Source organism: Anastrepha obliqua, chromosome 3 (assembly GCF_027943255.1).
Source record: "Anastrepha obliqua isolate idAnaObli1 chromosome 3, idAnaObli1_1.0, whole genome shotgun sequence".
In the NCBI taxonomy this organism is placed as follows: domain Eukaryota; kingdom Metazoa; phylum Arthropoda; class Insecta; order Diptera; family Tephritidae; genus Anastrepha; species Anastrepha obliqua.
Window position 1 is genome coordinate 75,911,223 of NC_072894.1, and position 23,510 is coordinate 75,934,732.

Sequence of the window (23,510 nt, forward strand, 5' to 3'; positions counted from 1 at the left end):
TTTTATATGGCGCTAACGAACGGTAATTGCTCGCCTTCATCGATGCATTCTTGCCACGTAGAAAATTGTAAAAAGCAATCGCACGAAAATATTCACGATTTAATTCAATTTTTTGCGAGATCAACTTTTAAAACCACTGTAAATAACTCTTATATGGTTCGCAAATCGAAACGTTCTGAGTGCGTTTATGATAAAATAAGTCTACATTTCCGTAGAAACGTCAGATCGCGCATGATAGCACTAAAAACGCCTAAGGCCATATGAATTGCAAACCTCGTACTGCCCTTTTTAATCCTTCATTGGTTGTGTGTTTTGTATTGTAATTTTTTACTTAAAATTATCACTAGGAAATGTTTAAATAAATTAAAGGTTTTTTCAGGTTTTTATTCATTGTTTTTATTTGAATAAATAGGCTACATTTTCACAATGCTCATATGTATTCCTTATGTAAACGTCCATATGTGCATACATACCATACATTGTTAGTATTTTTATTCAGTTGTTTTATTATTCTTTATTCATACATTTTTATACAAATTTGTTTATAAGAAAAAAAGTTATTGATTTATTTTAAATTTTAACATAATTAAATTCATGTATCTGCATCTAACTGAACCACCAGGAGAGTAAAAATTGGGCGCAACTTTTTTTGAACTGTACATTGCTTTTATGAATTTGTTGTATTATTTATTTTGGTCAAGATTGTAAAAGTAATAAATTTTTAAATGATGTTGTGCTATTCATTTAACAGTGTTAAAAAAACATCAAAAGAAATATACTCGTAACTTGTATAAAAAAAATAAAAATGCGGCACCTAAACAAAATCAGAACGAGAGCTTACTCAGTAGAACAATAGAAATTAATAAATAAAGACATGTAATCGAATCCTTGAAAGTCTGTGAATTGGGTAGAACAATAAGCTTCGCTGGTGACTTTACTTTGCCATTATGCCTTCAGTGACGTACATATTTTTCATGTTCGATAACCGATAATAAAATTTTGCGGGATGCTTTCTAGAATTTATTCATATTATATTAATTTTGTCTCTGTATTAGAAAATTATTGTTTTTACAAGGAGAATAAAAATTATGTATATGGTGCAGCATTGGTGTGTCCTACAGAAACATTCGGCACCGAATTCGACTATAAATCATTAAACATGTAAGCTGTCTCAAAGCCCAAAGGTAAAAATTATTAAACAAATCTTACGCTGTTGTAAAAGAATATGCAGCCTTCTCTTTCGCATGCAGTAGCCCTCGCTTCTGTAGCTCCGCAACATCCGTTCACATTGGAGTTGTTTTTTTTTTTCTCCAGAAAAAAATTAAGTTCATCTATGAAGCAACGAATATTGACATTTTATGAAGCAACAAAGCACAAACTACCCAGTTTGCGGAGGTGCAAGTCATGGGTTCACGAACCCGATCGATATTTGAAAATACCTCAAAACAGCAAATTTTTATAAATAAAATTAGATTTTAAAAATATGTTTCCAAAAATCATAGACTCTGACAATAGTTTAAGCTTAAAAAGTCTGCATACAATTTTTTTTAATTTTATAGAGGGTTTCGAAATAGTGATACTTGTAAGAACAAATTTTATTTATAAAAAAACACTATTTTTGGAGATACTTTCAAATCGGGCCATCTGACGTAAATCTTAATATTTTTCCGAATTATTTCGGCGGAAGGCTTTAAATATAATACCTTTTCTATTAGGGATATAACATAAGTTTGGCTAAACCCAATTGGAAGTGTTTCGGCGCTTTCAATGAATTGAATTCATATAAGCGAAACCAAAACACATGTGTTGCTGTTTGAACTTCTTTGTGATCACAATTTAAAACTTGCATTGTCACATTCAAGATTTAATTGCGGCTTTACATTTAAGTGCAAAAATGTTAATGAAAGGAAAATTCCGTTACACGCATTAAAACAATGACAGAAAAAACACTTTAGGACAGATACAAAATTTCTTGAGTAATGTGCAATATTATAATGTATTTGTTGTAAAATTTTACTAATGCATACAAAAAATAGTTTTGCGATTTGTATTTTTGGATTTCTCTCCAGTCTCTGTTCAGTTAGTATACATACGTTTTTGTTTCATTTCAGTGCTTTATTTAAGTTTTCCGAAGAACTTATATCTAACTACCTTTGCAATACCCCTTTTAAGCTTGCAAGTCAACTCTTCCCGCACCACTTTTATTTCACCTGCTATTTTTAAAACATTCTACATTCGAGTATTTCGCTTAAAATTCTAATGCAAAGCATATATATTTTATTTATTTTTTTTCTTGCAATATATTTATTTTAAAATATACACTCACGCACGACCACCGAACGACAGATACATGTAATACAATTGAACATATCGCTCATTTACTGCAAGGGTGACATAAATATAAAATTTAGATATCAATGATCAGTACATCATTATGAAAATATGTATGCATTTACTTTTACTGAGGCCGACAATACATAACTTTGAAGCCGCGTTTCTGAACATTTTAATTTTTAGGATTATGTCACACCTGCAATAAGTGAGCAATAAGGTATCTACATACAATTTAATAATAATATCAATAACAAGTAAGGAAGGTTAAACTCGGTCGAAGCCGAACTTTATATACCCGCGCACACTTTAGTAAAATTTTATTTGGGCTGGCTGTTTCTATTTGGGATCAAAAAAACGCATAGACAAATAGAATTATAACATCAGAGCTATAACATCAGACGAACGGGCGAAAATTTAGGGCGGGTGGTTTTTCAGCCGATCGCAATATTGATGTCAAATCTAAATCAGGTGTGTAAGCAATATGCGTACTAAATTTGAGCGAGATTTATTAAGCTGTTATCGAGATATCATCTTAATAAAAAAAGTTTCTGGAACAACCACCACTTGACACTTTAAATCAACTGATTTAAGTTGTTTTTTTTTTTGTTAGGTTACCAAATCTGGGTTCCAGGACATAAAAACATAGAGGGAAATGAAATTACTGATGAGCTTGCCAGGAAGGGGACTGAACTGACCTCAGAGACCCCCTACCTGGTCAGCAGCATCCCCCTGACAATTGCTAAAGGGGAACTGCACAAATTATTTCTCAGGAAAGCGCAGAAAAGATGGAGCTCCATTGCTTCATGTGCTATTTCGAAAGTTCTTTGGTCCCAATACGATATACGAGTATGTTGAGCACTTTCCCTGTAAATACCAGGGTTTGGGAGCTAGACGACTAAGGTCACTGGGTGATCCTTTCTTCGACAGCCTGGGCCAGTGAGCCAACCTAAAACTCATCAATCTTCTCCATTATACATATCAACAGCTTTGGCTGGCTGTAGATATTTTCCTGTTGGAGGTCTCATAGTGGTATCAAAACGGCGCTTCAGTGCTACTTGAGGAGTGCCAGATTGGTACTTCAACAATTTCACCTGTCTACCTACCTTATTGCCAAATCTTCGATTGACATTCCTATAAAAATTTTATCGACATTGCTTGACATTTGTAAACGTTATGCCGCCTTGAGTAAATCTACCTCTGTGTTTTCGATTTTTTATAGTTTTGAAAATGGATTTGAATTTGCAACAAATTATTAAATACTGCGTTAAAATTGGATTCCATGGTTCGAAAACTTTAAAAATGTTGGAAAACTGTTTCGGTAATGATCCTCTAAAGAAAACAGTCATTTACGCATGAACACTTCAGAAGAGATCGTGAGTCCATTGATCGATCGATCGAAAACTGATGAAAGCATCAATAAAGTTAAAGAAAAGTTAATGAGGAACCGCAAATTAACCATCAGAGAATTGACAGAGGACTTGAACATTGCTTCTAGATCCGGGTTTGAGCTGTGTTGCTGCAAAGTTGATCCCAAGGGATTTAAATTTCATGTAAGAAAGAGACCGCGTTGATATCACCAAAGACATGATTTTCAAGGGTGAGCATTCATCAGGCGACCTAACATTCATCAAAAACGCAATGTGGACATCAGGCGAATGGCGAGTTCCGAATGAACTAAGACCAAAAAAACCACGTCGTTTTTAGTCAAAAAGAGGAGTGCTCAGTTTTTGTGGATTGCAATGGTATTGTATACCACGATTTTTTGCCAGAAGGTTAAGCAATTAATAAGGACTATTACTATACTTAATCGCGTTATGAGACGTTTACGTGAAGCAATTCGCCAAAAAATAAAGGATTATTTGTGCGAAAATAACTGGTGGTTTTTGCACCATGATAACGGATCGTCGCACCGAGTACACAGTGCCATCATTATCCGCGAATTTTTGATCAAGCACGAAACGAATACCAACCGCCATCGAGTTCACCTTATATGGCTCCCTCCAATTTTTTTCTGTTTGATCGAGTCAAAAGGCCGCTACGAACAACTCATTTTAACAGCCGAAAGATAGTAATGGAAAACTCGAAGACAGATCTGATGGCTATACCGAAAATAGAGTGCCAGAAATGTTTCGAGAGCTGGATCAAACACTGGCTTAAGTGCGTTGCAGTTAATGGAGTGTACTTTGAGGCGATAATATCACTTTTGAGGAATAAACTTGTATTTTAAATTTTCTGAATATATTCCGCGAACTCTTTGACGAAGGTGGTGCACGTATTTACCGATTTATTTTCCAATCTTTTTCTGTAATCCTATTTCTTTTCTTGGGTTCATTATTTGTACCATATCTGAATAGTTTTGCCTTATTTGTACTCGTAACATAACTAACAGCTTTTTCTATTTTGAAAATTATAGTTATATGAGAGGTAGCCGTGGTTATTTACCGATTTCGTCCATTTTCAATAACGAACTACTTTGGACAAAGGGATAAAGGGACAAAGGCAAAGCCAGGTTTCATTGAAATTTATTAATTTTTGCTGAAGTTGCCCTACGCACAGACGGACGGACATAATTAAACAGACTCCTCTCATCATGCTGAGCATATTGGTATATATGTATTCATATATCTATATCTATCTCGATTATTTTATGCTGTTACATACAATCGTTATGTGAACAAAATTATAGTACCCATTGTATAAGTACACAAGTGCGCGCGGCTATGATAATAATGTTAATAAAAACAATTTTGGGAATTTGTTGGTTTTGCTTCAGAGAAGCGTTCTATGTTTACTTTAAAGGATTTCATATTTTTGCTAGCATAATTATGTTACTAAATTTTTTTTTACTTAAAATCAATCGAAGGCAGTTCAGTTCTGCATTTAGCAATAAATAAATACTGCATTTAGCAAAAAGTAAATACAAAAACGAAAATAATAATATAGCCTCATTGAATGAATATAGCGAGTTTTTGTGGAAGTAAAAAAAATGTATGAAATCTTCTAATTAACACCTAGCGGATTTTACTGGCTTTTAAAGTTTTCTTATTTTATGCTAGTAATTGATTTGTACTGCTAATACTTTTGAAATAAATTTTAAATAAAAATAATTACCATAAAGCACCACAGTAGCATAATTAAAAATAATACAAAATTCGCCTCTGGCTTCTGATGCCAATTATTGTAAACTAAGTTTCTGACTTCAGAATGAAGCTTCAATAATAACGGAATATACATACATATTAAACAAAGACACAACACAGCAAATTATGTCGCCAACACAAGTCCAAAAACCAAAATTTGTTTTTCTTCAGTTTAATCTGTGAGTTTTTGTTGTATTTAAAAAGTGCTGTTAGGGCGGCTCGCTTCCATTACTCACTCTTCCTCACCTTCGGCCTTTATTGGTACTCATCATCGCTGCTCAGCAGCATAGTTTTCTCATTGTAGTTCTGGCTGATGGTGGCGACCCGTTGACCGCCTGGCATGAATTTCCGTTGATTGCCCAAAGTTTTCGATGCAATACAGCTGCCAACACTGCCGCCGGGTGTGCCTGTGCTAGCGTTGCCCAAGCTGCCCATTGTGCCGGTATTACCTGCATTGCCGTCGTGATGTGTGGCACTTGGCTCGTCTGGGTCGTAGGAAGAGACTCGTATGCCACGTGAATTTTTCCCACCTAAATGAGAGTAGAAAAATATTCATAGACGCCGAAAAGTTGTAAGACTATAAAAATGTATGAGTGCAAAACTTAGCAAACGGAACAATACACAATAACTATTTTTGAATTAAAAAACTTTGCTATCACAGGTATAACCATTTTTAGCACCATGCAATTCGGAGTTGTATTAATAAAACATAATCATTTACGTAAACCAAAAAATAAAAGTAGTTTTTAGTGTTAGAATTATTTTTACTTTGATAAACACGCTTTTAAACGATTTTATAGTTCTTCTTTCGAAAAGTTCTCTTATTAATCCGCTACTTCTTCTCTAATGTTTTGTTATAATTATTTTGACTCTGAGGACTTAGTAGTTATAATTAAAATGACAAAAATTCTTCGTGTTTCGAAGCCCTCTTCTTCTTATTATTTCCTTCTCCTCGAATAGATCTGCGTAGTTTTGAAAACTTATAGCAAATCTCAGTCGTTGTCATACTCTGGTGAGATCCTAAAAACTTAGGAGTGGAATTGAGATCCGCTTTGTCTAGATGTAGAGAACAGGACTACTTGCCTTTGACAATTCCGTTCAGTATGGTCACACTATTAAATAGCGAAACTGACGACGCTCAATGGCAGCGACTGTTCAGCGCCAAGTCTTTTCTTTCGAATGAATTACCTCTCGCTTCTGTAAACAATAGCCGTAGCCTTCATTCGCCGGATCTTCGACGAGTGTCTATAAAAAGTTTTTCATTAAGCGTGTTATGATTTCTCCATGGCGTATCGGCCATATTTAATGTGACATGATCTGTCACTTCTTTTTCATTGTATTCCGTGATATTTACAATTTCATTATGGAAAAATATACACCAATATAAAGTTTACAAATCACTTCATTTTATTATCACAAAATCGCACTCCAGTTGTAACTTTTCATGCCCTTTTCTCAGTTTATGCTCGTAATAATCGCCCACTCGTGCTCGTTCATCGAATTGTTGAAAATTTCATGCGTACCTTTTTTGCATAATGTTCAGGTGCCAATAGTCAACTTGGCCGAAATGGGGATGTTGACAACGTCTGGTGTCAACAAGCCGGGGCTACGTGCCGCACAGCTTAAACCATCGAATTATTACGGGGAAAGTTAGGCGATACGATTGTTCAAAGAAATTGGCATTGAATGGTCTCCAAGAAATTGTTGCTGAAAACCATTGGCTATGTCCTCTGAGATTATTTGAAGTCATTTGTCATGCTATAAAAAACGATACTCAAGCGCCAACAAAGCGTATATTCGTGACACATGACCCGATTTATAGTAGTTGAAAAAGTGCTCGACAATTGGAGCTGCAATAAAAGTCTTCGAGACCTTTTTAATTATGTTATATAGAAAACTTAATTGTAGCGATTGTATTTCAAATTGAATAAAAAACTTAGGAACTTCCTCAACAAGTTTGTTGTGTGTGTGTTTCACGCTTAATAAAACACCTCTATAAATAAAATTGCACATTAATATTATTGCACAAACTCAGTTTAAAACAAAAAAAAAGACTTCCTAAACTTTTCAAATTAGAGAATGGGCAGTCATGCTTTGTAATGAGTCGTCGCAGCGTATCCAAAATACACCCAGTCACTTCGTTTATTGCGGAAAATGTAGAAAATAAAAGAAAACAGCAGAAATTGTTGTTGTTGTGGTAGTCTTACTAAGTCCTGCCTAGATAGGAGTCCCAATAAGTCTTGGATTCGCGATAGATCCAAAAATCTATTTTTTCGACGGGCTCGGACTATAGGGGATGACAGAGGAATTGATTTCAGAGAGCATATGAAGAGATGTTTATTACGTTTATTTCGTTAACGAAAATCAGGAGCTTTAATGGCATATCGATAGACACCAATTTGATTCCTTTAAAATGTAATGATCAATGAAGAGCTGTAACGAAATAAATTTTCGTCACATTGAATTGAAGCCCTGCCCTCTTAAATAAATATAACTTTATTTAAAACATTTTTAATCCCACAGTTGACATATTGACCAGCTGTGGTAATGCTGGAGAGAATATTATTTGCTATTTGTTCTCCTCCTTCTTTTGAAGTTTTGAGGTTCTACTTGAAATTTTCGGGCTATTAAGTCATATTGTCCCAGGATAATAGTTCAATATCAGATTTCAATATGATGAACACACAACACTTTAGAAATATTTTAAAAATCTACTTTATACTTAGGCAATGATAGAAAAGCAACTTCATTATCACCAAATAGCATCAAACAAGACGAAAAAAAACTGAAAGAATACTGGTATTAAGACATTCTCGCGGTTAAAGAGCACAGTAAATTGCTTTGTAAGCAATCCCTCACCACCTTCCAGCAAGCCAGAAGCCGTCTCCTCGACTACAGCGACGATATCCAGCACCAAACACGACTGAAACTACTGGATCGGACAGTATACAAGCAAACATTAAACGACATTAATTGGGAATGTCTCTTACCACCTTCTTAAACTCCCGACCGCCGAATGCCGTTATCTGAGTCCAACTACCAGCCTTGTAGACGAAGAGCTACAGCTGTGTTATGAGATCCGCGTAATTTTTGCTCAATTACGCAGGAAACACTCCTATATGGACTATATGCTACAACCTGAGCAACCTCCCAGCCGAGTCAAGCACCATCTCTTCGACTACACGGATGAGATCCAGGGCTACGCGCAAGTGCAACTACTGGATCAAACAGTATACACACGAACATTAAAAAAAATTCATCGAGAATTTCTCTTACCACCTTCCTATACTTCCGACCACCTAATGTCGTTATCGTTATCCAACCACCACCCACTGCAGATGAAGAGCTTCAGCTGCGTGGTGAGTCCCGCGAAATTTTGGCTCAATTACAATTAGGATATTGTAGCAGCTTAAAGTCCTACTTATTCAGAATCGGCCCCGATATACTCAATATATGTCCGACATATGAAGGTACTCCGCACGGTACTAACCACCTATTCGGATGCTCTTCTTAAACCCACTCACCTAACACCCCTCTCCCTTTGGACCCAACCTGTCGAAACAGCATGCTTATGATTCCTTGAACTACCGTTAGACATGTAAGACGATGTTGATCGGTGACTACAGCACACTGACAGGACTTAACGAAGTGATACAACAACAACAGCGAAGGAAAACAAAATAGTAAAAAAATATGTAAATTGTTTAACAAATACAATAAAAATTCAACCTTTCTTAAGCACACACTTTTATTTAAAACTTTCTGATAAAAATTCATACAATATTTTTATTTCAAATTTATTATTTTTTAATATGCAATTTTATATTTATATAAACTTCCATTCATTGTAGCAAATAATTTGTAGTATAATTAAAAAAATTCACATGCGCATTGTAAAAGGCTATCACATAAAAAGCTAAAAAAATATTTTGTTGGTTTTAAGAGAAAAAAAAAACAATACATACAATAAATTGCAAAAACATTTAAATTCAAAAAAAAGGGGTGAGCAAAGTTTCTGCGATTTACTTTTTGTGTTCGTGTTTTGAAAGCAAAATAAAAAAATAGAAAATAACTTAAAATTGAAAAGTCAAAAAATGGTAAGGCTATAAATATTAAAATAATGGAATAATAATTTGTTTTTTTTTTTTTTTATTGTTAATAGCTTTACTTTGAAGCAAAGTAAACAATTAATTTAAACAAGCAGGTGTTTTGAAAGTTAATTTTTTTTTAATGAAAGTTAATTTTGAAAATAAGTAGATTGTTTACGAAAATCAAAAACGCAAACGACATACATACATATATTTATATATAAACACAATGTATGCACATATGTATGTACATCAACGAATAATAATAAGAAATTTTGCAAATTGCATGATTAAAAAAACCCTAAACTAGTAAATTTCCAGACCAGGCGCCGTAGAAGGAAACGTGTTGTGTTTCGAAAAATTAAAGACAGCGCCGATTTAAATCTAAGAAATGCTTAAAATGCAAAAGTATGTATGTATACAGGTATATAAATTAGATATAGAAAAGCACACAAGAATTTCAGCTTCATCAATGGGGAACCGAGACAAGATAATCGACTTTTCCACAACATTTAGACTAAACAATTTTATATGCATGCAGCCAGAAACTCGGCAGCAAATATATAAAGAATAAGCCGACTTTAAAAACAGCAAATTTCTAAGCCCGCAAAGAATTTGCGCCTCAATTTCATACACAAAAGATAAAACAAAAAAATCAGTGTCGGGAAATTCGACTGATTGCTGCCAAGAATCCTACATAGAGTTGTATGTTATTCAAGGAATTAGTAGTGCAACAGCTCATACAATTTACAACGTTTACCCTTAGTTTTGTTTCGCATTAAGGCGCACACCACGAATTTGAAGAGAAGCTGGGCCAAACACCTAGTGAAGGATGTACTCGTGCATACGTGCCACTAGGTAGGTATAATTGAACATCACTCACGGGCACAACTGGGATAGTACGTCGAATAATTCACAATAATTCGAAAGCGAAAGATTCCACGCGGTTCTTCTTTTGATGCAGAACCATGATAATTTTGGTATAATCGTGCGTTTCGTGCATTGTCATTGGTCCTATCCATGGTAAAATTCCTTAAATGTGATCTTAGGACGTTAAAATTCTTAAATCCTATCCCTTTCAATAATTCTCATTTGGTTTTAATTAACTTAAAGTCTCTAGAGAGTAGAAGGTCTATACTCTCATTGTCTTTTGTTTTTAGAGTAACTAAAGGATACATTGATAGTTAATGCCTACTACGGAGCATTCACTTTCATATCTCTACTAGATCTCTATGCAACAGTCATCAATTTCATCTTAAATTTCTCAACACGAATTATGCGCGTAATGCTCCATTACTCGCGCTCTAAGAGAATTCAATGAGATCTCGAGTTCTATTCCGCTTGACTTTTCGGTGTCAGAGAATGAATTTTATAAATTTCTAAACTTTTTTTAATTATTAATTTATTTATTTAACTATCTGGTGTAATTAAGTTCATATTAGCTCCAAGTGGTCTGTAAAAACTATAATTATAAATATTTTAGACTTGAAACAAACGAAATTTTATGGCCCAATATGCATTTCCATGTACATATCATTGAAATGAACATTTTCGAAAAGTATTAAAATTTATTATCATTCAATTATGCAATTTCATAGTTATGACTGAAAAGCACTACTATTTTCTTGAACACAGTTGTAAATATAAGTGTATCTATATTATTTAAAAAAATTTATTTTGGTTACAAGGTGTAGGTTAGATTAGCCTCAACCCCACGTTGCAACTAAAGTTGGAACACCATACCAAGTCCTTTCAAGCTGTACCGCATATCGCATGATATAAATGCGAAGCTTCAAAAGCCTAGAAAGCTTGAAGGTAACCAGATTTTCTAATTTTTACAAACCTTCCAGATTCTAGTGGTAAAGAGCTGCTTCGAACATTAGTTCTGATACCATTAGTTCTGGTGCATTTAACAAAAATTTTGCATGAAATTAACGCAATCAAATTGTATAGAAAGATTCGTTAATATATTAATACCCTCTTCTTTACGCCAAGCGTTAGCAAGTGGCGCATAGATGAAGCAACTGTTATAAATGAACATATCTTGGCAATGCTGGAATAGGCTGCCTTAAATTACATGTGTTTGTAAGATAGTGAGTCACACCAGTTTAATGAGGTATAACCATACACGCTAGTGGCGAATCTTACTCGATAACTTTCTTGTTGCATTCACACGCAAATCTTTCGTCAAGTTACTCGAATAGAAAGGTCTAATCTGTACTTGAACAGGGTCAACAATATAATAAACTAATTAAAATTGTTTGAAATAATTATTTATTATTCACAAATGTTATTTGCAACGAAATGAAGAAACGAAGAAATACCAAACCTGAAAATAATCGAATGGAGTTACCTACTTCTAATGGCTCCAATTCCTTTAAACTCTGAATGACTTGAATAACCCCAACGCCTGAAAGGACTGGTATGGAGACTGACAGTACTATAGTTCTAAGCTATCCACGCGACCAGACAGCCTGGAACCAGTGATTCGCAGTGGACGAAGCTACAGACCTGCCAAAACACTGCCATAAGGACTGGGACAGGATGTCTTTTGATTTCCCTAATACAACCTCTTCATGACGAGGTCCATATGCTACCTGTGAAGGAGCATAATAAACTGCTCAGCAAGCCGTTCCTGCTAGGGTGTTACCACAGGTCACACCCATGCAGACACCTGCTTGATCCTGTCAGGACCCAACCTGTCGAAACAGTAAGTTTCCTGGGCCTACCGTTAGATGAGCTAGACGAAGACGACCGGTGATTACACTACACTGACTGGGCATAGTTACTGCTACAACAACAACAACTGATATGGAGTTCTAACTTCAGTGTCACTTTGATGGCATAGTCCTGGGATGACCAAGTATACAAACCATTAGCAAACCTTTGTTGATTAGCAGATTTCCTCAATAATGAACTCGACTTCATTCCGATATATATTTTTTTAGATCATTGTACAAGTTAAGTACTTATTACTAATAAAGTAATGTAAAGACCAAAATAACATGAAATTAGGTTTAACGCACTAGACAGGCCTAATTCAAATCGGTTACAGGGGGCTGGCTAAATTGCGGTCTGAATATTGTAGCAGGTTAAACTTCTACTTATCTAGAATTTACCACGATAATTCTCAATACATATGAAGGTACCCCGCCCTCTCAATCCCACTCACCTAACGCCCTCTGGACGCAACCTGTCGAAACAGCACGTTTCCTAGGGCGACCTTTAGATGAGTTAGACGATGACGATCGGTGACAATACCGGACTAACAGAGCCTACAACAACATAGCACGAAAGTTATCTAAAATACATATCTATATACGTTCCAACGACAGTCAGCGCTACTCTATTGGAACCACCCAGATTTATATCCATCCATAACCAGTACGGATATCTGTCATTTTTTAGAGAATGCAGCTGAAGAGATAGTGCTTGCCCCAATATAAATCCGTCTCATAGATGCGACTTTTGCTTACTTCGACAGTAATTCCCAAAAATGTTGTTTATTGTTTATGAAAAACACAACAAAAATAAGCTATTTTCTAAAAAATGGTTAATTAAAAACTAGTATTTAACTATAGGTATAACAGGCGTGGATAAATTAAAATATTAAATTATTTTGTAATGTAATAATAAGATAAGCTATCTAGCAGGGAAACAGGCAAAATATATGAATAAAAATTTAATTGTATATAAAAGATTAAATAAAATAACAAGAATTCAAATAAAGCAGAAGTAAAGAAAAGATGATTCAGTGTTATAGCATTAAAAACAGAAATTTCAATTACTTTATGTTTGGCAAAGATGATCGGTTGGAACAGGAATGTGTTGGGAGAATTTCCTAGTGTACTTAATTCAACGCTTAAAGCGTCTTGAAAGCTGTTATCAAGTATTTTGTATTAAATTTTTCTCAATATAAAGAAAAACGAAATTCTTTTTGCGCAGGTGTATTATACTTTGAGCTACTAAGGTTGCGTGTTTTTGCTGCACTGCAATTAGTCAGCACTCGTACAAACTTACAAATATAAACTAAAAAAAAATGTATTTAAACAAATTAAAATTAATACTCATACCTCCTCCTCAATACAGACAGGTATGTATATGATTATGTATTATACTATTTTTCATATAAACTTAAAAGCTATGCAAGTTTTCACTTTTAATTTACTGTTTTATTATAATTGTCGCTTTTAGACGTTTTTGTTTTGCAATTTATATGTATGTAGATATAAGTGTTTGTATAAGGCAATTTTGGTATGCAAACGCACTTTGCAAAGGCATTTTGTCAACAACAGCACTATGGAAAAAATATATCGCTTTAGAATTAATTTCGTTTCATTATTTTATAATAAGTAAGTACTAATTTTTCATCCTTTTTCAACGCTCTCACAACATTAAGTGTCTTCCGTTTAGCCCATTAGCACAATGCCATTCATTTTAAAGTTTCTCATAACGCTGAGACGAGGTAACTTCTGTAAAAAGAATACAAGAGAAAAGAAACAAATTTGAAGAAACCTAACAAGGCGCCAAAATAAAAAAATATTTATTGAAAACAAAACGTAAAAACCGAAACCCAAATAATAAAATAAAAACAAAAAAATGTTATTTAATACAAACGCATTGGACAAGTGGACCATATGCGTGCGATTTTAAGTAATAGTTGGTAAATAGATGGAAGTGTAAGAATGGAAAAAAGTGTAATTGGTTTTAAACTATGTAAGATACATCGGATGTGAATATCCAATACCTAAACACTACTAACTAACCAAAGCGAGCGCGCTTGGGAACAGTTTTTGAATAAACAAATAAATAATAAACACAGAAATATTACATAGAGAACAGCACAGGAATAAAAGCAGAGTTTGAAACAACGTTAGTTGAGTATGAATTATGATATGATATGATGGTAGTGTTGTTAAATGATTTTGCTATTGAGTTTGTAGCAGGCAAAGCAAAAAGCACAATAATTACAAGCATGATGCATATTAAACATGCATATATGAATTAGACATATTCACAAGGGTGTCGCAGTTTCCGTATTTTCGTACATCGTAAACTTTCGCAAGGCACCGTATAAATCATATTATAAATTTTCACACAATTAAAAAGTAATTGGTTGTGATTTCAATTCCTCTAAATGTTTATTTAATCGCTAAAAACCCAACGACATACGACAATGCGGCACTTACGATGCCTTGTGAACCACCTAAGAAAGTGTCGGAAAAGCACTTACCGGAACTGTACTGCGTATACTGTTGGTATTGTGGATGGAAATTGTGTATAGCATCTGTCATAATATCCTTGGGATTCATAGTTTCCTAAAAACGGGCAAATTATATTTGTATTAAATAAAGAATGTATGGGATTTGAATATACTTTAAGACTGCTTGAAATCGACTGCATGGTTACAGAGCGGCCTTGGCCATCAGCAATACAGCTACGCGCGTAAACCTAAAAGGAAAGAGAGTAAATGCTTGGAAAACAACTTTCTTTAACCAGTTAACTGTGTTTGACGAGTATACTCGTCATGGAAAGGTGGCAAAATTATTTTTAAACATTTTCTTAAATTTCAAGCTGTTTGGAAGAATTTGAGATCAGAACAAAAAATAAAAAATAAAAATTTGTTATAAACTCATGCGTCTCCGCATAGAACGGCAGAAACAGCGTATTAGTTCGCTTACGGAATAAGCGATTTATTGGTATTTAATGGCCAATTATTATGAGGTAAGTATAAAATGTACCAAAAAAGTGAGTATCTGTGGACACCTCATGTGTCAGTGGTTCTTATCAAGTGAGCGCAGTGCAACGTTAGAATTTCTAGTGCGTAAATGTCATAAACGGAAAACGGCATTGGCACAGCAATAACTTTTTTCAAGGATTCCATCATCAAAGTCCTCACCATTTCGCCACAAACTATAAAAATTTAACAAAAGAATCTATTCCAATACATATCAAACAAAAAATACAACAAAAAAGGAAACTCCGTAAAAAGTGGCAAACTACTTATTATCCCGAAAATAAGGCAAAATTTAACAAATCAACAACTGCATAAAAAGCATTATTAAAAGAAAATAAAAATGACAACCTCAGCAGAAATAAGATATCATTTGAAAAATCTGAAGAGTAAAAAAGCACCGGGCTACGATCTAATAAATGGTAAAATCCTAAAAGAACTACCTGATGCAGCAATTACATACATAGACAACAAATATTCAACGGCATATTAAGGACACAATACTTCCCACGCCTCTGGAAAGTTCCACGAATAACGGCAATCCCCAAACTAGGTAAAAATGCATCGCAAATGACATCATATCATCCTATCAGTCTGTTGCCCATTTCTTCAAAAGTGCTTGAAAAACTATTCTTTGCCAGACTAGACAAAATACAAACAAGCCATCAATTTAGATTTAGACGACAGCATTCAACTGTGCAGCAAGTCCACAGAATTATAAACAAAATATTAGATGACATGGATAATAAAAGGTTCTGCGTAGCTGTCTACCTAGATATTGCAAAAGCTTTCGACAGGGTGTGGCATGAAGGGCTACTGCATAAGCTCAACGAAATATTACCACGGAATCACTTCACCATTCTCAATAGTTACCTGGAAAACCGACATTTTTTTATAAAGTTTGAAGACGAATGCTCAAGTATGATGCAAATGACAGCAGGCGAGCCTCAAGGTAGTGTCCTGGTGCCTCTGTTGTACCTGATATTCAGCGCAGATATACCGATCCCAATAACATTCGTGGATGACAAGGCCTTAATGGCATCAGATAAAATAGAAAAAAAAAACTACTGATATCCTTTAACAAACAATAAATGGCACTGCAATAAGGCTCGATAAATGGGGAATAGAAGTCCACAAAGATAAAACGGTGCAAGCCTAAGAACCATAAACTGACGATAAAAAACAATGAAATAAAAAATCCTCCCTAGTGCAAAGTATCTCGGTACAACTATAGATGAAAAACTAAATTAGAAAAAACATATAGAAAATAAACGAAATGAAATAAAAAATAAGTTCAGACAACTACAGGGTCCGGCATTTGAAGTGTAACCAACTTCAGACCCCTCGCACAGCTGATGCACGGGTATCAGTTCTCTGTTGGTTGACTAGATGACATTACAGAGTATTGTTTACAAGCGCGCGGAAACATTTTACAGAGTAAACGCGAAAAAAGAAAATCAGTAATGGATTTCAAAAGTAATAGTTTGATTGCATTATATTTGGCTGCAAAATCACAACTAGCGATTGTTCGTGAACTCGAGCACCTTAACGTAAATAAAATGTATGTTTATCGCACCACTACTCGTTACAATGATAGGTAGCATCCCGAAACTTCATGGAGGTGGTCATCAAAAGAATGCACGTCACGTGAAATGGTTCAAAAAGTGAAGAAGCGACATGAGCGAAATCCACGACAAAGTGCCCATCAAATGGCGAAAGAACTGAAAATATCTTACCGTAGCATCCGCCGCAAACTAAAAAATGATCACCAAGTCAAACCTTACAAGATCCAAAAGGCGCATGATCTCACACCAAAGCAGCAAGAAGTCAGACTTGAGAGAGGGGAGGAGTTGCTTCGCTTGGTCAAAAGCGGTAAATTTCGGAATATTTTGTTTTCTGATGAGAGTATTTTTGAAATTGAGCAATTCGAAAACTACCAAAACGATAGGGTTTATTTGAACGACCGTTCATACGAGAATTTGAGTAATCGATTGGCCACCAGGAGGCAACACCCGCCACAGGTACGGGTTTGGACCGCTGTACCGCAGATTTCCAATCGTTGTCATCGGAGCCTGGCGTCAAGGTAAATCCGAAATATTATCGGGAAAGTATTCTGGAGGTTGCAGACAAACACTTCGGTGGCAGACCATGGACGTTTCAACAGGATTCGGCGTCGTCTCACAAAGCTGGAGTGAAACAAGAATGGCTAAAAAACAACGATCCAAACTTCACAACGTCCACACAGTGGCTCTCAAATTCACCAGACGGGAATCCGCGGGATTATGGTATTTGGGCCATTTTATAAAGCAAAGTCCGAACTAAAAGATTCATTGTCCGCGATTGGGCCAAAATACTGCGAGTCACATTCGGGCAGCTGGTCATATTGAGCAAAAGCAAATTTATTCTTCATTTTGTATTATTTTCACACATTTTTTACTTTAATTTAATAAAAATTAATTCTCCAAACAAAATGTTTGGCCTTTTTATTTGGTTACAATTCGCGTGCCGCTCAATATCACCAAAATGACGACACATTTGTGGACATTTTCGATTATTATAATAATTTGAAAGTTAGGTTTTTTGCCAAAAATGTTATAACGTTGAACGATTTTTTAAGCTTACTATTGTGTTCATACAACTTTGTAATCTTCCCCATTATAAAACGCCATAAAAAAAGCTTTACTATTTACCAATCATTTTTATAGCAATTCTAATTCGGTCTCGCATCGCGCACATTTTAGTAAAATTTAATTTTGGCGAAAATATATATATTATTATTAAAATAGGCGTCATAATTTGCAGATTTCGTAAGTTTTGGGCAAAAAGTCCTTTCTCTAGCTATAGCGTTTAAAAAAAAGTGGCCATGTTTTTGTTCGATCTCAATAATATTTATGACGGAACTAAATGCGATGAAGCAATACGTGTTTTAAGTTTAAGCAAGATTCATTAAGCCGTTATCGAGATAATACAGGTATTTCCCAAAAATGCGTGTGGCACCGCTAATTTTCCAACATTTTGCTTTCCCTGTATTTATTTTTTTGGATATATCACTTTTGAAAATTACCGTTATATGAGAGATGTATGTGGTTATTGACCGATTCCAACATTTTTAATACCAAACTACCCTGAACAAAGAGTACTACGCGCATTAAATATTAAACCAAAAGACCGAATCTAATGGGCGAGAAAAAAGAAAATACAAGTATAAAGCAAATAAAAGAAAAACAAGAATACTAAATATTTGACACGCTCCAATGCCTATCGCAATTTCATATTATACTTGTACTCGTATGCTCCCATTCAATTTTCTCTCTACACACGCCCGTTTTCACACTTTCTACGATCCAAGCGAACGTGTGCAATAGTCAAAGTGTTAATTGCTCGTGAATTATCATTATTTCACGCTTATCTTATCAACTGTGCAACTGGCAATGGCATGAGAAGTAAAATATTTGTAGATACCAACTGGTGTATGTAGGTTGATATATGTCGATATTACTCATAAACATTTACTATTTTCCAAAGAGCACTAATTACTAAAACAAAGTACACAAAATAAAACCAATATTTTAACTTACCTGATATGGGAATGCATAACGCAACGCAATAGCAGCGAATAGCATTTCAATGCAAATGAAAAAATTCTGATAGCCCGCCGAAACCGTACCAGCTGAGGTGACAGTGCCAGCACTGTCCACAATCGGCGAGATGACCTTGGCCTTTTCCAAAATGGCCAACATCACACCTGTTGTTGACGAAAGCAAATAATTATGGTACTAAGCAATACAAATTCAAAAGAAATTGAATGACTCACCTTGCCAAAATGATAAGAAAATGACCGATTTGATTGTACAAAATTTCAGAACAGGTTCAAATGGTGTTAGCAAATCACGCGTAGCAAAATAGAATAAATATAGACCGTAGAGGGCAAGTGTGACGGATATATTGTAGATAACTGTGATATAAATGTAACCGCCGTTGGCGCTGAAATCGTAAATATTTAATTGGTTGTGCATACTCGAATTTTAATAAGAAATTTACCTCCAATCGCCGTCGTGGTAATGACCAAAGGCTTGCAGGAATATAATAATAAAAGCCACAAGCGGTTTCACCAAGCAGAATTGCAAGGTGGCCTGCTTGCAGAAGCGCAGGAAACCGATGGTATATGTTTTGCCTTTCAGGCAGCAGGTGCCATACAGACACGAGCTCTTAATGGGTTTGCCACGTATCTCGGACATTATGTTGCCCTCGCCACCCAGGTACTCGTAGCAGAGCGACAGGAAACTGTAGATGACGAAAGCTAAAAGAAAATATAAGAAAAAATATTTTTCAAATTACAAATCGAATTTAAAAAATAAAGCAGCTGGGTAACCTTCATAACAATCGCGCACGGTAAAGAAATACACGTATACGTTATCTGAATTGAAGAAAAATAAACTGATCCACGAGTATGTCGCATACATGGGCACAATAAATAGGATGCGCACTATCCAACGTTGTTCCTGTGGATTAGTGTACCAACGCAAGTGCTGATAAATCTATTAGTGAATGAAAGTGAAAGAGAGAGAGAGAGAGAGAGAGAGAGAGAGAAATGAGAGAAATGAAATGTTAATTGAATTTGTTATTTTCAAATAAATTTGCTATCCACCCACCTGTTGGCATGTGATGAAAAGGGCCGCCCACACGAATACAGTCGCAAGTCCTTGGGCGGTCTTTGTCTGCAGGAAGATACCATCACCGACGTGGCTAAGAGGATCAATGGGCGACGACATTGGTTTGGCTTGTACAATGAAATTCGGTTTTATGGTAGTCGATTCGGTCATCGTCGATACGGCGGCTGCGACTGCGGCTGCTGCTGTGCCATTCGGTTCAATGAAGCTTGCTGTACTGGGCGCTGTGCTACTCACAACGCTGTTCATACTGTGAGTAGACCGTTAAAACGTCAATTATTAAATGAAGCCAGGGCAACACATGACGAAGAAAAATATTAGAGAATGGAAATTTTAAAAATTAGTATATTTCATATGTGGGCTCATATTTAAAGAACAGTACTCATATATTAGTGATTGGATATAATGGCGGCTACTATAGAAATGCGCAGGTTGTAAACCCCGGGCATGAAGCAACAAATGATAAGTTGAAAAGTTGTTTCTAAAGCAGTCGCCGCTAGGCAGACATATGACAAACATCCGAATGCATTTCTGCCGTGAAAAAACTATCTGCCGGTCGGAGGCGCCGTAAAACTGCAGGTCTCTCCATTTGTGGAAAAAATTATGAATGACAAACGGGAAGAAGAGCTCGGTCAAACACCCGAAAAAAGGGTGTAAGCGCCAATTGTTTGAATGGGATAAATGTATATAAGGCTGGCACAATTCGTACCTTTAAGAGATACTTGTTTATGGTTTAAACTTATTTTCAATATCTCTACTGGTCGCGGAGAAGTGGACCAAAGCGTGGTACCGAAGGACCATTTTCATTTCATAAACCGTCAGGAAATGACTGGTGTCAAACGAAAACAGTTTGAGGAAGCTATGGTCCAAACATACAATATTTTTAATGGGATTGCCATTTATATACCAACTATATGAAAAAATTAAAACTATTTAAATTTTCTGATTTATTACCAATTGCTTAACTCATCTTTAACTTCCTTCATTCTTAGTACCGATGCCATCAGTTTTAATTTATCCTGTAGCTTTTGAATTCGTTGAATCTTTCTGCCACTGCATAAATTGTCACTCAAAGTCGGCATGCCAGCTATGCCAAAAATTATGCATCGATGCACTTACTCAAAATGGAAAATCAAAAGGAGACCAAATACCGCTTGATTTCAAACGACGGCTTTCCGTCTTGCTTTCTCTCAAGGTCAATAACTTTAAATGTGCGGATTAAATCTAGAAAATTCGTGTTTTCGCAGTGGGCAAGCGCAAGGGTAGACAACCTTTTTTTGTAGTAGCGGTCGCACCTCAGCAGGTAATGACAAACCTCCGAATGTATTTCCACCATGAAAAAAATCCTCACAGAAACAATTTGCCGTTCAGGGGCAACATAAAACTGGAACAAAATCAAAAACCACAAATGGGAGGAGAAGCTCTGTCAAACACCCGTAAAACGTGTGTAAGCGCCAAATATATATATACACAAAGTGAAGTCCAAAATAAGCAAGAATGAGCTAAAATAGAAACAACAGGAACTTTGTAACTTCGAGATACGGTGAGTGGTTGGTGGTTAAAATGCGATTTTTAGTCAAAAACTCAATCAGAAGAGTGAATCGATGAGATGGTGCATTATCATGCAATATGCGCCAGCTTTCTCCTTCGTGGTATTCAGAGCGAGTTGCGATGCAACAAACGCTTCAAAACGCCAAGATAGAAAACTCATTGACGGCTTGGCCCGTTGGCACGAACTCCTTATGGACAATTCCCTTGGAATCGTAGAAACAAATGAGCATCGACTTGATTTTTAACTTCTCCAAACGCAATTTTTTGGGTGTATTTGAAAACCCGTTTCATCACCAGTTATAATGTTATACAGGAAGATCTTGTCTTTTCTCTTCTGAGCAATTTTTGGTCCTCAGTTAACTTGTGCCTAATAAAACGTGCACATACCTTTCGTAAGCCTAAATAATCAGTTAAAATGCGATAAATCGATGTTTTGGAGATATTCAACTCCGATTCCATGAATTTCAACGATGATTTCGGTTCATTTTTGATAAATTCACGAACAATTTCGATGGAGTTTTCGGTGATTACTGATTTTGGGCGGCCCGTATGTTCATTGCAATTTATGTCCTCACACCCATCTCTGAAACGTGTAAACCACTCATGAACTCTGGCACAAGATAGATAATCATCACCATAAACTTTTTTCAATAATTCAAATATTTCGGTAAACGTTTTACCGATTTTAAAACAAAATTTGATATTAGCTCTTTGTTCAAAACTCATTTTTGTAGCGATGACACAAACATTCTGAATCACTTGAAGTCAGCTCGGGATGTAACTTCCAACGATCTAACTCGTTAAAAAGTTCGCGCCAACATCGCCAGTCTTGTTTATTTTAGACTTCTCCTTGTATATATTTATATAGTTATATGTTGCATGCTGCAAACGAACAAATTTATTTGTTTTTACTGAAGACGGAAAAACAAAAAACATTGTCTTATCAGAAGCAGTTTATTAAGGTTTTTCCTGGCCTTATCAGCGCTAAATTTAAAATATTTTACATACCTATTGCAGCATAGCAACGTACGCTGAGTGAATTTTCTTTGAAAACTTTATTCAAGCATGATACAATATATACTCCATGATCAAAATGTACCAGGTTGACTGTTTTCTTCGATTGCCAAGGCGTAGTGCACCATGAGTACCTTCCATCGGGCCAGACAGTCAATAAATGCATGATGATAACGCGCCATCGCACCGAGCCCAAGTTGTGCTGGATTATTTGACCAAACACCAAGTAAATACCATCGTGCAAGCACTGTATTCACCTGATATGGCCACGAGCGACTTCTTTTTGTTTCCCCAAGTTTAAGTTACTACTTTGTGGAAGGAGATTTCAGTCGATAGAGGAGATCAAAGAGAATGCGACGAAGGAGCTGAAGGCTATCCCTTCGTCGGCCTACCATGAGTGCATGGAGGACTGGGTTAAACGTTGGGGCATGCGTGTTGCTTCAGACGGGTCATATTTTGAAGGAGAAAAAAATTTGCCTGAAATTTAACTCCGCTTTGTTTTATTTAAACATTCCCGGTACTTTCTGAACATAGGGTATATAAATATATATTAATTTTTACGATGCAAAAGCGGAGTGCATGAGCGTATGAGAGAATTTTATTATACGAAGAAATATGTCATCATCATAATTTACTTGTTTTCAATCGAAACAAATTTTCTACAAAAGCTTCTATTTATTTCTAGTTAGTTCAAAAATAATCTCTATTTTCTAATATTGAACTGATATTCATACAAAGATGTTCCACTGTAAGTATCTGTGTAATACAAATATTAAAAAACAAACACACAAAAAATCAAAACGAAAAATATAGTTGCTTTTGTAGGTACATACATACACATTCATATGTATGTATGCCTGCACTGTCCTATCATGAGCGTTATTGATCATTTAAGTCCCAGGAGCTATTGAAATAACACTGTCGAATAATCCCAAACAGCGCAACCACGCTTTCTCTAAATGAGTTTATGTCGAAAAAT

General features: G+C 35.5%; 1 protein-coding gene across 4 annotated transcripts in view; it reads right to left on the reverse strand.

Annotated features, from left to right (window-relative positions):
• Positions 1–422: 422 nt before the first annotated feature.
• The window catches only part of LOC129243063 (transmembrane protein 184B), a 52,710-nt gene continuing 29,622 nt past the window's right edge, over positions 423–23,510 (reverse strand). For 2 of the 4 annotated variants that reach the window (XM_054880153.1, XM_054880152.1), the window contains exons 2-9: positions 19,949–20,216; positions 19,669–19,834; positions 19,338–19,596; positions 19,111–19,280; positions 18,875–19,041; positions 14,939–15,013; positions 14,796–14,880; positions 423–6,004 (exon numbers count right to left, since the gene is read on the reverse strand). In XM_054880153.1, coding sequence (XP_054736128.1) covers positions 5,730–6,004; positions 14,796–14,880; positions 14,939–15,013; positions 18,875–19,041; positions 19,111–19,280; positions 19,338–19,596; positions 19,669–19,834; positions 19,949–20,215 — 1,464 coding nt within the window. In that variant the 5' untranslated portion in view covers position 20,216 and the 3' untranslated portion in view covers positions 423–5,729. Of the gene's footprint in view, positions 6,005–12,511; positions 14,035–14,795; positions 14,881–14,938; positions 15,014–18,874; positions 19,042–19,110; positions 19,281–19,337; positions 19,597–19,668; positions 19,835–19,948; positions 20,217–23,510 lie in introns of those variants that run through there. The other 2 variants (XR_008582238.1, XM_054880154.1) reach the window with 2 other exon arrangements.